At 34.7% G+C, this 19,083-nt stretch overlaps 2 protein-coding genes across 3 annotated transcripts in view; one reads left to right on the forward strand and one right to left on the reverse strand.

The window, feature by feature from the left end:
* The window catches only part of LOC145279760 (uncharacterized), a 58,676-nt gene extending 57,561 nt beyond the window's left edge, over window positions 1–1,115 (reverse strand). The window contains exon 1 of one of the 2 annotated variants that reach the window (XM_080131067.1): window positions 506–639. Coding sequence is in view for 1 of the 2 variants with exons in the window: in XM_080131068.1 (XP_079987194.1) it covers window positions 584–1,084 (501 nt within the window). In the remaining variant the exon portion in view is untranslated. Of the gene's footprint in view, window positions 1–505 lie in introns of both variants that reach the window. The other variant, XM_080131068.1, reaches the window with a different exon arrangement.
* The window catches only part of LOC145279759 (chitotriosidase-1-like), a 271,718-nt gene that overhangs the window by 15,636 nt on the left and 236,999 nt on the right, over window positions 1–19,083 (forward strand). The gene's annotated exons all lie outside the window — the stretch shown is intronic.

A 19,083-nucleotide genomic window follows, 5' to 3' on the forward strand; every position in this document is an offset into this window, starting at 1 on the left:
GTGAAAGAATAGCATTGAAAGATAACGTGTTTAATCTTTAAAAAGAAAAGAATACATATTTACGTATGAAAAAATTACAGTGCCAAATGTTCGTATGTGAAAGAATAGTATTGAAAGATAACGTGTTTAATCTTTAAAAAGAAAAGAATACATATTTACGTATTAAAAATTAGAGTGTCAAATGTTCGTACGTGAAAGAATAGCATTGAAAGATAACGTGTTTAATCTTTAAAAAGAAAAGAATACATATTTACGTATGAAAAAATTACAGTGCCAAATGTTCGTATGTGAAAGAATAGTATTGAAAGATAACGTGTTTAATCTTTAAAAGGAAAGCATACATATTTACGTATTAAAAATTACAGTGTCAAATGTTCGTACGTGAAAGAATAGCATTGAAAGATAACGTGTTTAATTTTTAAAAGGAAAGAATACATATTTACGTATTAAAAATTACAGTGTTAAATTGAAAGATAACGTGTAAAATTTACGCTAAAAATGTTACCTTATTATTTTTTTATTTGTAAAAATATTGAGTGGTGGTTGTCCATCGGATCCGATGATGACGTTTGTGTTCTGCATCTCATCTGTGCACACGGAGGTGGCTCTGCTGGCCCAGGCTAGAGACACATAGTTTAGAACATTGGGGGCACTGGAAGTCAGTTGTGTTGATCACCGCTGAAGCTGCTCTGTGGTGTCTCTCTTTGGCAGCAGTGTGTTTCTGGCTACGAGCCTCTTCAAAGTTGGCAACAGCCTTGTGAGTTGAGTCTCGCCTTTTTGGTCTGTCTATAGCATGTCCCTCTAGGTCCGCCGGTTTGATACGATACCATTGCAGATTGGCTTTAACAGTGTCTTTATACCGCAGTTTTGGTCGATCTTGGTTTCTTTTGCCGGCCTGGAGCTCTCCGTACATCAGGCATTTAGGCATCCGACATGCGTCCATTCGAATCACGTGTCCAACCCAACGAAGTTGGGTCCTGATGATGGTGACCTCTATACTGGTGGACTTAGCTTTGTCAAGGACCTTCAGATTGGTGATGCGATTCTTCCATTTGATTCCCAGGATGGAGCGGAGAGCTCGCATGTGGAAGAGCTCTAGTTTTAATAAAGAAACTGAAAACTGGAAAATATTGAGTAAACAATGCTTAATTCGATGATAGTTCGATAAAATTAATTTTTCTTCGAGTTATAACGATATTATTAACATAGAATTTAGGAGCCTTTTCGTAATGTTCATGAAAATATAATTCTTTTAATTCTTACAATCTACGATGCTTTATTTTCATAAAAATAGCAAAATCAAATTCATGCGATTTCTTTTTGTATTTAAACTATAGTACACTACTTTTTGTTTACAGAAAATGATAGATTTACAAAATAATAATGGGTTCATTATATTCCGTGATCATTACTTAATAAATACTGAAAATTTAATAAAAATTGGTTCATTTAGTGAAAAATATTGTTGTTCGTTTTGATTATATATATATATATATATATATATATATATATATATATGGAAGTTTTAAAAGTCAAAAGAAATGCGGAAAGGACCGGAATCATGGGAGTAAAGACAAGAAAAACAAACAAATAGACGGGTATGTTTGAGTAGAGAAATGTCTAAGTATTTATTCATTTGTCATTCCTCACCTCATTGTATAATTACTTTGACACAAAGTTGTTGTATGTCCGGTGTATATAAAGTCCGTTGGTGGTTTGAAACTTTGATTAATTTCGGGAGAAAATACCTCCACTTTTCAAAAAAAAAAAAAAGAAAAAAAAGGCCTGTTCTCTTCCGCCATCTTGAATATACTCTTGTTTTCTTTCTTCTTTTTTTATTACATTTTCATCCCAAACAAGGCACATTGCCACTTTGGTGTAGGGGGCTACTATCAGGGGCAGCAACTACTGGGGCACTATGTAGGGATTGGGCAGCAAGATGTCGGTTCACGTTACACTTGAACTTCTTGAACTTCTGCAGGTCAGTACAGTTGGGGAAGCAGGGACCTGGAATGAAAATACCTCCACTTTACAAAAAAAAAAAGAAAAAAAAGCCCTGTTTTCTTCCGCCATCTTGAATATACTCTTGTTTTCTTTTTGAAGCAAACTACCATTTACTTAACATTAAGAGATTGGGGGTGTCTATTCCGAAAGCCGTTCTTAACACGAGGAGGTTGGGAGTTGGCCACCAACAATAGCCCTAGTTTAATTTTTTAGGAGGGGGCATGCTTCCACCGGCCAACGCTGGTTAACAGGTCCTGCTAATATATATATATATATATATATATATATATATATATATATATATATATATATATATATATATTGTTGGTGATTATTTTATATACCGAATAAAGTTAAGTTTTTTTTTATGAATCGAATCGTGCAAGTTTGTCAGTCGATGGTTGTCAACTTTGAAATGTCACTTGAAATAATCAGACGATCTGCAAGCATTATTATATAAATAGACAGCTCTCATTCTAGCGTGACACTAATGCATAAAGTATTATGACGTCGTAGCAATTACTTTTGGATAGATGAACCTGATGCATGTAGGGCAGCAGTTGAAAGGTATGCTTTTGGGAAATTCAGTTCATTTAACTCGTACATTCCAAATGTTCAACTTATATATATATATATATATATATATATATATATATATATATATATATATATATATATATATATATATATATATATACATATTAGAAGGACCCGTTAACCAGCGTTGGCCGGTGGAAGCGTGCCCCTTCCTAAAAAAATTAAACTACGGTTATTGTTGGTGGCCAACTCCCAACCTCCTCGTGTTAAGAACGGCTTTCGGAATAGACACCCCCAATCTCTGAATGTTAAGAACGGCTCTCGGAATAGACCCCCCCCTAATCTCCTCATGTAAAGAATGGTTTTCGGAATAGACACTTCGACCTTCCCATGTAAAGAACAGCTTTCAGAATAGACACCCCTAACCTCGCCATGTTAAGAACGGCGTTTGGAATAAAAATACCATTTTTTGAAGGGGGTTGTTAAAATATTTGCCCCAAATTTTACATTAATATTGGTTGTCAGCATACCCACCCGCAAATACTATAAACAAACAAAATACTTGGAAGGTGGCAAAATCTATCGGAGAGAAGTAGACTTGTTTATCGTGTGTGCATACAGATCTGGCGACCACTAAAGTACATTGCCTAATACAGGTCTTTTTATCCCCCAAACTACTTGTCTATGCTAAATTTAAATGAGATTGTCTTATTCTGCACAGTCGAAAACATATAAAAATCGTAATTTTAAATAAGATTGTTAAGGTAGAGCTAAGGTAAACATTTACCTAAAAAAAGTATAAAGGTAATGTCTGTGCAGTTTCGATAATGAGTCTGGAAAAGAGAATTAAACGAAATACCCCACAGAAAATATAATTGGTAAGAAAACAAATATATAACAAGTAAGTGTTTCCGTAAGCAATGTAATTTAGTTTTAAACCTATCCGCATAAAATATTGGGATGTAAACAGCTTACACGATAAGTAAAATGATTGAAGTCTATGTAATCATTTGAAAATATATAAGTAATTAAAATCGACCACAGTAATAGTAAATGTAGTAAAAATAAGAAAAATGTAATGACAAACACCCCCACCCAACAAAATTAGACAAAAAAAAAGCATCGTGTAAGGGTTGAAAAGTCGCTCGAAAGTCGAAAAACAAATAATGATACCTGTAGATGTTGATTTTTCAGAGCTTTTTTTTTTGGGGGGGGGGTAGTGGTGTGTAGGCATTTTGTCCGTAGATAAGTGAAAGCTTACCAGTATTTTATTTTCTGTTTATGAGAGGTAAATATGTTTGTATTTGTTTTTTTTAGCAAGATTTTCCCATGTAGAGAGCGACGCCGTATTGGAAATTTCTGGAGCGTTCATTTTTGTATGAAGTAGTTGTTTCCATAATACTAGAATTTCCAGGCCTCAGCCAATCAGAATGGGTGAATTTTGAGAAGGGAACATTTATTACTTTTGAATCGGGAAATGGAAAGATTATGTTATGTGTATGTAGCTAATAACAGTTACGCTTTGTGCAATGAAAGTATGTAGAATTGGTCCCGGTGTCAAGTGGTAAAAGTGAGAAGACTAAATATTTATAGAGAAAAATAGAGACTCCTTCCTGAATAGATATTGCGATTGTGATGTTTTTGCTACTAGGATGCAATATAGCATTTTATTATAACGATGTGTCTAAATTTGTGTTCGCAAGCAACATAAGATAGTGGCTAATAGCCTATCCGTAATGAATTAGTATGTGGCATCTGTTATTGCAAACCTACGGTACTTTGGTTGAGAGGGGAATTTCTGCAGTCAAAATATAATATAGGAGAGAAGAAAACATTCTAAGTAATGTAATCTTCCAACAACACAATCCACCATGCCATATGGCAAAAGTTTCGACGGGTGGGTTTGAGATAAAAGGAATTACAATAATGAAGCGGTCCCCCAATTCTTAAGACCATAATCTCTTTGAACCTTTGTAGTCTCATCTAAGGGAAAGAGACAGAATGCACAAATGTTCATCACAAAAAGAATTAGAGTCCAAACTTCATGAAGAGTTGTATAAAATACAATCTTTCCACTTGCAACAAGTTGGTCAATAATATGCAAAAACGGATAAAAACTGTTATAAAGGCAAAAAGAAGGACATGATAAATATTGATTGTTGTTAAAAATAGAGGTTTTAATGTTTACTTCATTATTTTTATCCTTTTTATAAGTTTGAATCATAATTTCCATTTTCATTAGTGCTCTATAATTTTGACATATATATATATATATATATATATATATATATATATATATATATATATTAGCATTGTCCGTTAACCGGCATTGACCGGTGGAAGGTGCGCCCCCCCCGCAAAAAGTAAACTACTGTTATTGCTGATGGCCACGGCCGTCCCTGAACAATTGCAGACACTGGCGGTCGTGGCTGAAATGAAAAAAAAAAAACTGGATTTCACTGGCGATTAATGCTAGTTTGGGGCGATAACATGGAAGTACTGTTGTAACAAAAAACAATTAAAGAAATGTGTAAATAAAGATGAATTAATAAAATTACGAAAATTAGAATAATAATGGGAGGTAAAAACAGAAGTTTTAGAAGTTAAGGATTTTCACTGCATATGAACTGTTTCCGTTTGTTGTTCAAGTCTTCCACTGCTTTTCAACTCTTACACCAATAGTATGAAATAAAATTCCAGTTTTATGCCGTCTTTTTTAAAAATGTGTAAAACAAAAAATACGACTTTTTCAAGTCACCTTTGGAGTATTGTCATGTTGAGAACGGCGTTTTGAATAAGACATACTAAGAATGGCTTTCGGAATAGACATCACCAATCTCTTCATCTTATGTTTGTAAAATTTATAATTACTAGACCAAATGTACAAAGCGAACGATTGAGCGAGCGATATGTGCGAGAGAGAGAGAGAGAGAGAGAGAGAGAGAGAGAGAGGGAGGGGGGGGGGAAGAGAAATAGATGTTTGTTGTTTATATTTCGGCATCGCAGTTAAATGTTTCTTTTACGTCGGCATAAAAAGAAATGTAAAAGCGAGCGAGAGAAAGAGACAAAGAAAGAGAGAGCGAGAGCGAGAGAGAGAGAGAGGGAGAGAGAGAGAGAGAGAAAGAGAAAGAGAGAGAAGGGGGTTGGGAAGAATATATTCAGAGAGAGACAAGAGGGCGATAGAGAGGAAATACAAAATGATGCTGTAAAATGTAAGAAAATAAACGCAGCAATTTAGTCAGTGGGCAAAAGTAGGTATCATTGCGACGTCATATTTGAACGGTACATCAGCGTTTGTTTAGCATGCGAATACCGAAAAATCGGACCATAGGAATTGGAAGAAAACAGACAATCAGAAAGAGAGGAATTTTTCTGTGGAGATTTATTATTTTTCAATCGCAAAAGGGAAAGCTTATATTATGTGTATGAGTTTATAATCCAGTTACGAAGGATGAAACTCCACATCTGTTGAAAGTGCAGTCTTACGTCTTACAATTATGGTTTCTATAAATGCTGAAAAATTGTACTGGAACTTAGATTATGCATGGTAAGGTGGTGGGATAGAGTAGTGGTTGTGTAACCAACGTAACAATCTGTTTCAAGGTTATTATAAGAGGGCGTTTAAACTTATAGATGGCGTTCGTCCTTCCTAATAATTAAGGGTTAGGGAGATATTGTATTTTAACGAATAATGTTAGCTCTTCATTCTCTTATAGTAAACTCGCAGGGAGAGCCTACGTTGTCCGGGCTTGAATGATGATCAACCAATGTGTCACAATCCCATATTTTTATTGTCATCGAAGTCGTATGAAATCGTTCATTTTCTAATCAAATCGATTGATTACCTACTCTAGTTGGGGACCCACCGCACTGCACCGGGAAGAAGTTCTACATACCTCCCCGTACTGACTTCGTTCACAATACATCGTAATCTACATTGCACTGTAGAAAACCTAATGCTGATTTTATAAAATCATTTTTTGAATTAAAGTTTAAAATAAAAAAGTCAAGTATCATAGTTCACTTGTGCTCTAAACAGAAACATACATTTCGGACGCGCCTCTGTTATATCAACGAACCTACTGTTGATTTTATATGTCAGGAATTTTAGCTCGTGTGTTAATAAAACTTTTCAAATACACTTAATGATGTTAGGCTGTAAGGTGTTAACGTTGGCCAAAACTACACGTTCCTCTTTCATCAGATTATTTCGACTGTCAATTATCGATACCTATCGAAGACTTTCCGATAGAAAACCTTTATAATAATACTGCCAGGCACATAAAGTACATTCGCATGAAATTTGTAATACTTATGTTGTTTGTGTTTCTTTAGCAAATATTGAGGCTTTTGGTTAGGTATTTATTTGTAGCGAAAAAAAGGAGCGAGTTCTACCGTTACAACTTTTAATTTTTAACTTTTGTGTTTCTATTTGGATGATTGCTATTTGTGTTGAAGTTATGGTTATTTAAAGTGTTTATACTTAGATTCTTAATGTTATGTTTATTTTTGCTATAACTTTTTATGCATTTAATTATTCATTTTTTTCTTACTCTTTTAGTATCTTTTTATTATATGCTTTAATTATCATATCTAGCTTTGTGCAGAACGGATTAAGTTATTTATATTAGAAGTGTGCGCAAACAATTGGTTACGGGGAAGTTTTTTTACGATTAGATTTCTCAAATAATTCCTTAATCTTATCGAAAAACATATTCTCCCATTCTGCTCCCATTATCATAATTATTATTGTCATTAATACTATAATGATGGTTATCGATTATTATTATTATTATTATTATTATTATTATTGTTGTTGTTGTTGTTGTCATATTTGTGTCTGGCTGTTGTTATAGCCGATTCTATGCTGGCAAGCGGATTATAACAAATGACTATATGCTATCAACATCTTCTTTTATCAGTCTTCCAACAATCTCTGCAAGATTCTGGCGGTTCCTAACAAAGCAGTCTACTGGATTACTCAGACATTGCAATCGATCCAAATTTGGCCACTTGTCAAATACTTTTGTCATACTTTTTCAATTCCCACAATCTTTTTTATCTCCCTTTTCAAGTCTTTCGAGATTCTTCCTATTTCCTTCACATTTTCTGCTACTCCTTCTGGAACATGTTCGTACCATTTTTTTTTTACTGCATTCCAATCTTTTTTTGCATATATCCCAATAGACCTTTCCTGCAATATTGCCGTGCTGTCTCTTGTACTCCTTTAAAGCTTATGTCTCACAACTACAATCGAGGTGTTGTACATTCTCACCTTTGTGTTCTACACAGTCGTTTTATTAATGTGATACTTCACATAATTTGTCCTAAGTGCTTGTTCGATTGCAGCAAATATTAGGGCTTCTGTCCCAAACTTCATGTCACATTTTGACAACCATCGCCCAATCTTTTCTTTGTCTACTGCCTTTGGCAGATCTCCACTAAATTGACCATGCATTTCCCTCTTGAATTACATGTCTTCCGCTTTTTGTTCATTTGTTGCCTTAAATTCCTTGCTTCTTGCTAGTTCGTTCTCTTGCACATCCTTTATAAGCTTTTCGTTACAGTGTAATACTGCGAAGATGACTTTTGGTCACTAAGTGCTGAGGAGGGTGTAATAGACGAGTAGGAAATGACTTACTATAAACAAAGAGATAGGAAATGACAAACAATGAATCTGTAGATATTTTAATATCGAGCTTTTAGATTTGATAAATGACAATAGAAATCTACAGAATAGATAACAACGAGAATCAACGACACTTGACGTGAAGGATCAATGAAATGCTTAGAGACGGAAGGGAAGCTTCCGGTTAGCCGGGGTGGGGGACTTAAGATTGCAACAACAGGTAGTCAGTAGGTAGTTAACAGCGGGTAACGGTTAGCGACGGGTGGACAGTAGGAGTTTGAACGCCACTGAAGGCGGATCATGGCTTGGACCAGACCGAGAGCCTTGAACAACCAGAGATGAATTAATCAAATAACCGACGAAGACGGCCTCGACAGTAGAGATATAAATGTGAACCTCAGCGGGTAGAGATTAGTATCATAAACACCCAGTTTCCAACCGATAGTCATGTGAAGTGTTGGCGTTGTTTTTTCCTGTGTTTGTTTTATTGTTTTTATGTTTGTGGACCCGCGTATGTCCTCATCGACAGTTGCCAATGAACAAATGACGATACAGCCATAAAAAGAGGAGAAGTTGAAGGAGAAATCTACGGCACACATGACGTTTGGAGGTCGGAAGCCTGTTCGGTCGGTGGGCACGTATTGTCACAAATGGTGCCTTAGACCTGAGATCTGACCCTGCGGTGATTTCACGACGAGGTTTTGATGATTGATGTTAGCCAAACGTGACCGACTATCGACTGTTTGAAAGCAAAAAAAAAAAAAAAAGAAAAAAAGAAAGAAAAACAAAAAAGAAAACGATAAAGAAAATACGGACCAAAATTATTTAGAAGTAGTGTCGAAGGTCAGTTTCGAATATTATAGCTGAAGAGAAAAATATAGACAGAAAGAGAAAAAAAAAAAAAAGAAAGAGAGATCGCGCAACCTTGTGTGAAAAAAAAGTGGGATAAGTAAAGACAGAAAAAAGAGATAAGGCAAGATCAATACATAGGTGTGAATCGAAAGAAAAAAAAATAATTAGAAAGACACAAGGATAAATGCTGAAAATAAAAATACGCAAAACAACCGAGAAAGAAATATGAAAAAAAAAAAAATACAGTGAGAAAAAGAAGTAGGGGAACAAAATCAAAATTTAAACGTAATTAAAGAACTTTCCTTTTTTTTTAAACTCTTCTCATGATTCGGCTAAGTTTTATAATATATTTTTTTTATTTTTATGTACTACTTTTTAAGTATTTTTTTTTTTTTTTTGGTTTTGCTTGGAAGATGATTAAAATTTTTTAAATTACATTTTCACCCCCAAAAAGGCATATTTCCACTTTGGTGTAGGAGGCTGCTATCAGGGACATAAGCAGCAGGGGTACTATGAGTTGGACAGGAAGATTTACACTCACTTGAACTTCTGCATGTCAGTACAGTTGGAGAAACTCTCTTACATCTAGGGAGCTCAACTGAGAAGGGGTGGGATTTTGCTGCTTGCCAGGTTTATCGGGAGTATTTACGTCGAGGAGGTGCAAGTGTTTGCAGTTCGTCGGAGCATTCACTATTAAAATACTTGTAGACCAGGCAGAGAAATGCAACATTTCGTCGATAGGACAGAGGCTGAAGTTTAGATGACAGTTCAGGACCTATCAGGTTGGCGACTCTCTTTTGAATCTTTCTAGGAGTGAGAGACGAGTAGCAGATACACCAGCCCAAATATGACAACAATAATCCATACATGGGCAAATGATGGCCTTATAGAGGTACAGGATACTTTCGGGCGTTAATAGTTTTCTAGCACGCTCCAGAGGGCCTAACTTCTTCGCAGCGGTCTTGGCAATGCTCTCAATGTTATTTTTCCAACTCATGTTTCATGTGAACGTTAGGCCGAGAAGTTTAAAAGAAGTACTTTCAGATAATGAGTCTTTAGCCATTGCTATTAGTGGTAGAGAAGGTTTCTTGTAATTATTGAAGGAAACAAGTTTAGTCTTGACAGCATTGAATGTGACCATCCATTTTTGTCCCCAATACACTACAGATTGGGGATCATTCTCTAGTGTTTCTGCCATTTCCTTAGATATGTGTTCATTTGTTTTCCTGTCGTGCCTGTTATAGAGCGCGGTGTCATCAGCATATATACCCATCTCAGAAACAATTTTTGTCAGGGAGGTCATTAATGAATATCAAGAATACTAAAGGCCCAAGAATAGACCCCTGAGGCACTCCCGCATTTATATCATATTGTTAAGATGTACGACCGTCAAGGACAACCTGGATTTTTCTCTTATCTAAGAAGGATTTAATTATGTTAAATATTCGTCCAGTGATACCGTATGATCTGATTTTCCTGAGAAAACCTTCATGCCATGCTGTCAAAAGCCTTAGATATATCTAGAGCTACCGCTCTACCTTCCTCTGCTTTATCCAGTGAATGGTATATACGCCCAGAAATTACAGTTAGGATATCTGTTGTGGAACAGGCTTGCCTAAATCCATATTGTTGGTCTGTTAGAAGTTTAGCATCTGTAAGGCGATGGACTAGAGCTTAGTTAATTATGTACTCAAATTTTGGCGAAAAGTGGGAGGAGGTTAATAGGGGCGGTAATTTACTGGGTCAGTTCTTTCGTCAGAATCTTTGAAAACTTGTACCACAGAAGCAGTTTTCCAGCAGTCAGGAAGTCGTTTCTTTTCTTGCCTCGTAAAGATGTTGAGCTCATAAAAAGCGACAAGCTAGAGAGAGAGAGAGAGAGAGAGAGAGAGAGAGAGAGAAAGAAAGAAAGAAAGAAAGGGAGAGAGAGAGGAGAGGGGATAGAGAGATTTTCATTGGTCAGATGTTGGTGACCAATAATTAAAAGAGGAGAGAGAAAGAGAGAGAAGTAGTCGAGTCCGACAGGAGAAAGAAAAAGGGAGAGCGAGAGTGGGGTCGCGCACATCTATGTGAACAAAAACTTGGTTAAAAACATGTGTTGAGATTTGTTGCAAATTTTATGCAATTTTTTACATTTATGCTAGATTTAAAAAGATAGGAAAAATGAAGGCAGGACCGGACGTTTTTTTTTTTTTTTTTTTTTTTTTTATATATATAAAAAAAGATAGAAGCAATGCTCTTTTTGTATGCATGCTTTTTTTTTGTTGGTCAGCTTTTTCGGTTGTTGGGATCGATTATTTTTTTCTTTAGTTGGGCCGACTTTCCAACAAGTGACGATGACAGCAGGGACGGGGTGAAACAGGCCGGTGGGGAGACTTTCACCGGAGCATCAGGCCATGAGGGAGAGGGGCCTCAAAGTATGTTAATTCGGGAAATTTTGATATTAGAGAGTGATTTGTATTGCAAGAGTTTAGAAGCCCGGGGGTGCAATTCCCATATTGGGTAGTTTTTTCCTTTCCACGTGTTGAATATGAACATAAGATGTGACCACAACACCAACTCCTGATGCACAGATTGCGTTCACTCAGTGTTGGGATCAGAGAGAGTGACGAAGCATCATTTTATGGAAATCTAAACCTAGGATAGGCATTGCTAAACATTTCAATTTTGTCCATATAAGAGTCTTACATATTTGTGGCGACGCGGCATTCCTTCGTCTCTTCACTCGCGGTTAACAGACACTACTAGCAGCATGGCACGTTTTATGAGAGAGATATTCGTCTATTTAGGGAATCTTCTGAGATCTTCATCTGTTGTGGGAACGGAGATTTGTTTAACGTCGCGTGCTAGATGATATGAGTTGGAGCGATTGTTAGAAAGAATTTAAGTCATGGTGATTCGACTTAGCAGGTTGTTGACGGAAAAGGGAACATGAGTTTTTGTGGGATGCAGAAAAATAATCCAGGAATTCAGGTAGTTAGGGATATGGCGCAGTAAATCTCTGTGGATCGGACTGTGTGCTTCACCTGGCATGGGATGTGTAATCGTGTCTACAACCCAGTGGCAAATGAAAAATCATTAGAAAAAATATGTTAAGAGATAAAGAGTGAAGATGTGTGGCATACATCGAAAACGTGGATAAATGCATAGCAATCTTGGTGAAAGGGCAATGTGAACGAAGGTGACTGATGCAGAGTATGGTTGTGATTTTTAAATATTTTATTAAAGATTGCTCACGATTCCCACGGGGGAGCAAAATTAAGAGAGGTATACTGATGATTTGTGCGGAGGAGGAGGAGAGAGAAAGCCCCTCACTTTAAAAATGAGAACACAAAAAAGAGACACAACAGTGTTTTTTTTTTTTTTAGTTATTATGAAGATTGTCGCTTATATGCTGAAAAAAAATGGAGACTGTTTAAATATCTTTTTGTTTTTTTGTGTACATTTGCATACAAACCTTATTTTTATCGGTGCTAAAAAAAATCAGAGAAAGAAAAGAGACTTGTCTTGATTTGAAAAAAAGACATTTTGATTATGTGTTTACAAAAACTGCTTAAATGTATTTTTTATCTATTTCTCACTATGAAGTTTCTTTCATGTGAAATTGCACAAATACTTTCTAATCGATTATTGCAAAAAATAAATGAGAAATATAGAAACAAACAGAAGAGACTTATAATTGTTAAATGCTATTTTTTTCAGGTTGTGGGTTTCATTATGTTGAATGATATTTTTGTTTTAGTGTTGTCGAAAACAGAAACAGTAGAGAAGCAATTTTAAATTGTTAAAATGTTACTTGTTTTTAATACTTTTACACGTGTTGTTTAAGTAAAAATGTATAGTAGCGTTCTTCTTATTGAAAAAAAAAAGATGGCCCGAGACCGCACAGGATTTTCACGATGGAAGGTGAAAAAGATGTTTTCTTTTTGGAGGAGGAGGGGAGAAAGGAGATTGGCAATATGCCCGTTATAGTGGAAGTGCTTAAAATTCATCATGATTTTTGGGTGTTTTATGTGGGGGGGGTCGAAATGGCGGAATACCTGTTATAGTGGAGGTGCTTAAAATTCATCATGATTTTTGGGCGTTTTATGGGGGGGGGCGAAATGGCGGAATACCTGTTATAGTGGAGGTGCTTAAAATTCATCATGATTTTTGGGTGTTTTATGTGGGGGGGGGCGAAATGGCGGAATACCTGTTATAGTGGAGGTGCTTAAAATTCATCATGATTTTTGGGTGTTTTATGTGGGGGGGGGGCGAAATAGCGGAATACCTGTTATAGTGGAGGTGCTTAAAATTCATCATGATTTTTGGGTGTTTTATGTGGGGGGGGCGGCGAAATGGCGGAATACCTGTTATAGTGGAGGTGCTTAAAATTCATCATGATTTTGGGGGGTTTTAGGTGTGGGGGGGGGCGAAATGGCGGAATACCTGTTATTGTGGAGGTGCTTAAAATTCCTCCTGTATTTTCTTTCTCCCTCGATGGAGAGGCAAGATTGATTGTCCCTCTCTAGTATGAGAAGCTGTACCAGTGGACAGGGGCCTGTCCAAAAAGGGAATTGCTTAGCAAAGTTTTTTTTTTAAGGGTATTAAAATACCCTTGGAATGCCGAGAGAGTTGAGTACACACCCGTGGTTCTGCTTTGGATATGATACCCCCCCCCCAATTTCTGCTTTGTTGTTTTTGTTTGTGAAATGAATGTCATATATATGCTGTTTCATTATTCATGCAATATGTATGAATTGTGTATAATTTATGTTGATATAATTTTAAAAAAATAATTTATGCAATAAATGGCCATTTGGGCATGGGAGATGTGTGATATTATGAAGATAACCTATGGTCACTAAGTGCTGAAATGGGGAAAGGATAATAGACAAGTAGGGTAGTTTCACACACACCCAGTTTCCAATCGATATATATGTGAAGTATTGACGTTGTGTTTTTCCTGTGTTTTATTTTACTTTTATACTTGTGAACCTGTGTATCTCTTCATCGACAGTTGTCAGTATAAAAATGACGATACGACCATAAGAAGTTGAACGAGAAATCCACGGCACACACGACTTTTGGGGGTCGGCAGCATGTCGATGGGCCCCGTGTTGTCACAACGGTTGGAGATGTAAACTTTCAGACTATTTTCTTCTTTGTTTACACATCGTTCTACACCCATTTGTCCTCGTCCTCCCTCTTTTTTCTACATATAACCTATCGACATCACTCTTTGGGTAAAAAGCTTCATTCACCGTCGTCTTTTTCCTGGTCTTCCTGGCAATATCTTTAAACTCATGTTCTTTCCATATCCACCCATATCGAAATATAACTACTGTCGACGTGTTTACTGTGGAAACTTTGTTTTTCCTATTCAATCTTGATCTAAGAACCACGTTACGTTTACTATTATTTCCTTCGTTTACGATTTCTTTATTTTATCAAATTCCACAATTCCTAAGGAGGTGTATCATTCTTCTCAACCTCTTTATTATTCCCCATTCAAAACCTTTATTCCTTTTGTTTCAACAATCCCCCCTTTTAAATTTCAGAGTACCACACTTCTTTATGCTAAATTCCATACCGATGTCATTACTGCACATTTAAACAGTCCGTACAAGCATGTTTATTTGGTTTCTACCCCTTGTATACAACTTTATGCCATCCATAAATAATAAATGGTTACCCCGATACTCCTTTTTTCGTCATTCATAACGTGTTTTTACCTTTCGTAATCTGAAAGACAAGGGTACCATGCTCAAAACAAACAACAATGTTGACAATCTGTCCACCTGGAAAATCCTTCTTTTCATATGAACTTCCTCAAGACCTTCGCCATTTGATATCAACGACACTTTCCACTGTTTTATACATCTTCCCAAGAAATTCTCGCACATTCGCCACTATTCCAAATATTTCCATGCATTCCTTAGTTCAGATATTCAGATCATATGCTTTACAGTAATCTATCTATGGCATGCATAGATTGGTGGATCTTCTCTTACAATCCCGAATTTTATTAATAATAATAATAATGATAATAATAATAATAATAATAAAAAAAAAAAACAAAAAAAAACATATTTACTCGTTCGCATGCGAAAGTCTGAAGAAAATTAGTTGTGAAAGCCAATAAGAAAAAATATTGGACTAATTCTTCTCAGTAGTCAACAACAAAAAAAAAAACAAGAAGTTTTTACTGTTGAAAACTAAACTTTTAATGCGTTGTTTGCTTTTTTGTAGGTCTTTATTTAAATGAATATATACTAAAGTTGGACTCACGGTAAAATGATCTATTGTTAAGTTATTTGGATTATTCGGACTACTGTTCGCATCTTGGTTATTATTTACACGACGTTTCGGCCGATGTAACGTTCGGCCATCTTCTAGTCTATCTTGGCGAACTCGAGAATCTTTCTCTGGAATGAAAGTGATATTCTTGTGGAGGTTGAAGTTTTAATCATTTTAAGTTTTGGCTCCTTGATCTGTTCCATAGGTTTAAATCCACTATATAGCAAGTTTTGAGTCTGAAGATAAAAAATTTATAGAAGAGTTTTATAGAAACTGTTCCTCAAATATATATATATATATATATATATATATATATATATATATATATATATACACGTGGATGGATAGTCTTCTTTTCCTTGGATTTTACTTGTGCAAATGGAAACTCAATTAACTTTCTTGGTGTTATATTTTTGGATTATACCGTCATTGGATTATTTACCTTTCACCAGACTATCCATTCACGTGTAATCACCTTTTTCTTCACCATATTCCCTCTGTTCCACTTTTTGTTATCAAGTAAGATCTTTGATTAATTGTTGTTTCATCAAATACTTTTGTATGCAAAAGCCGATCCCCCATTTTGCTAATTCCTACCCTCTGACGAGAAGGAAGGTATTTCGTCGAAACTCTGCGGATTAAGGACTATTCACTTATCAAGTGTTTCCTTTTCAGATTAAATATGTTTTTAACTTATTTTCAAAGTGTTTTTAACATGTTTTATTAACTGTTTGCCCCTATTATAAGCTCTATCTCCTATTTGGTTTTATCGAGCTTTTACATCTGGTTGAGATTATTTTATAAATATTAATTCTTTAATATTTATAATATATACTTTAGTTTTGTCATCTTGGATAATTTTGGTAAATTTAATTGTAATTTTATATATATATATACATATATATATATATATATATATATATATATATATATATATATATATATGCCATTTACGCCACACAAAATTTTCCGCGTTTCATACCCGTAAGGTCTTATCAGACTACGGGGGGAACGCTGAAAAAATCTACGCAGCTAAATTGAAATAATCCACTTAATTGGTCTACTCATGTATTAAGCACTGTTGACATAAAAAATAAAAATCGATACATAAAATATTATATCACCTTATGATATTATGTATATATATATATATATATATATATGTATGTATGTATATATATATGTATGTATATATATATATATACATATATATATACATATATATATAAAATGCATGCCCATTAGCTGATAGGAAGGGGCGCGGTGGATACTAGAAAGCTGATTGGCTAACTAAAAATCCTCAACATATATAAAAACAAGAAACAACCACAGAATTCGCGCATAAGCCTGACGAATCATATAGTGGATGAAACGCAGAATATTCAGTGTAGCTTAATCGCCATATATATTTTATAAATTAATAACTAGCTCTACCTACGTATTGAGCACTTTTGAAGTAAATACTTAAAGTTTACGCATAAATCTATACTTTCGTGTATTAAATTTATATGAGTAAATGAAGTAGTTGTATATATATATATATATATATATATATATATATATATATATATATATATAAAGTAGTAGCGTTCGTGTGTGTGTGTCTACAACTCCCAATGACTAAAGGCCAAATGTGTGTACTCCTCTCCTGGTCAAGAAATATTAATGCCAATGTTAGGATACTTCTGTCAAAGGCGACATCATATTGTATACGGACTTTCAATATATAGCATTCTTCAAACCACATTTACATTATTGAGCTACGGTCATTAACATATCACATTTAATTAAATCTATTTAAATAATTACCTCGATGACATTACTTATTCGACATAATAGCTTTGTTTAAACTGTACTAATTAAAAAAATTAATCATTTAGTTTATTTAAACTTCAAGTTATTTTTGATTTAACCGATTTTATCTGAAATCTGAAACCGTTTTATTTTCAAACCAAAAACTAGAAAACCAGAAGAAGAAATAACTGTGATAGTTTAATTGTAATAGAGCACGTTATTAAATATTTGTTTTCATTTCGAAATATTATACTAAGCTGAATTATGATTTTTATTTTTAATTCGGAGAAATTTTTTGTTCGTTTATTCAAAATCCATCATCCTCTGCTCTTTTTGTTTATACATTTAATCGGTGTTGCCCAGGATTTATTATAATAATTATACCATAGCAAGTGTGTTTAATTGCTTGCGAAGCAGATTTTCTTTATAATTTATTTAATATCTTAAATTAAAAATGCTCAATTTTTACGACGTGACCCAGCGTCGTTTAATCCCATAAAAAATAGTCAATGTCAAGTTTCTTTCCAACTCCTCAAAAAACTTGAAAATTACAACTTATAATGGTTTTCGATGGTGCTGAAAACAAATATCACATTTAAATTTGGGTGAGATAAGTAGTTTTTTTTATGATATGAAAGATTACTTTTTCCAAAAGTGGGGGACCACTTTCCTATATAAATTCAACGTAAAATGGGCACCCACTTTCTAACCACCTAATAATTTCTTCCTATCATAAAACAAATTTAACTGTGATATTCGTTTTCAGCACCACCAATAACCGGCGCTGTTTTTTTTTACTAAGAGATTCGTTTATGTTTTCATAATTTAGGACGTAAATAATGCTGTCAGCAAGTTTACATGAGCGGTTTACAAAATATATATATATATTTTTTTGAGGTGGGTATTCAATTATAGAATTTGTATAGTTTTTACCAGGTGGTCCTGTACTTTACTTAACCGCCTCCTAATGTAAACAGAATTTTTGTGAAATGTTAAACTGCAGAGGCACCTGTTTACAACTATACAAGTTCCATAATGAAAAAAGAACGAAAAACAAAAGTATGCTTTTGTAAACTTACTAACAGCATAACTAGCGTCCTAAATTATTAGATGAAAAAAAATGAACGCATCTCTTAGTTAAAAAGAAACAGCGCCAATTTTCGGGAGTGCCGAAAACGAATATCACAGTTAAATTTGTTTTATAATATGAAGAAATTTCCAGGTGACCAGAAAGTGGGTGCTCATTTTACGTTAAACTTATATGAGAAAGTGATCCCCCACTTTTTGAAAAAAGTAATTTCTTCATATAATGAAAACTACTTATCTGCCCGAAATTTAAACATAATATTCGTTTTCAGCATCACGGAAAACCATTAAAAGTCGTCATTTTAAAGTTTTGGGGGGGAGTTGGAAAGAATCTTGAAATTGACCAAAAAAATTAAGACCTGATATTTGTGGCCTAATACGTTTAAGCAGTCTTTATAAATAATATGAAAGAAGAAATTTTGAAAATAATTTTACATTTTAGCGTGGGGGATAACTTTTCTATATAAATGTAAGGTAAAATGAGCACCCACTTTTTGGCCACAAAGCGTTCAAACAGACATGTCATCTTTAGCATTTTTTCAAGTTTGGCGATCGAGGGATGGGGGGAAAAACATGACAAATACAAAAACTTTTAGTTTTTTGTCGTGATGGGGGGGCAGGAATTACATTTGAAACATAAAATAACGATAAATTTAATTAATTTTTATGAAACCATGCTGTAATTTCACCTAACAATATTATAAACAGAACGAACCCCAAAATATGACAAATTCATTTTTTTTTGGGGGGGGGGAGGATTACATTAGAAATGTCATTTAATTGTTTTTTTTTTTTACACAGTGATCACCTCTTATCAAGGCCCGGAAGCCACTCAGGGATAAGGGTTATTGCAAGTACATTACGTTAGTGTGGAGATTTGATGAAGTGTTTACTTAAGGGGGCGG

This window comes from Euprymna scolopes, chromosome 7 (genome assembly GCF_053919585.1).
Source record: "Euprymna scolopes isolate OS-2025 chromosome 7, ASM5391958v1, whole genome shotgun sequence".
Classification (NCBI taxonomy): Eukaryota; Metazoa; Mollusca; class Cephalopoda; order Sepiida; family Sepiolidae; genus Euprymna; species Euprymna scolopes.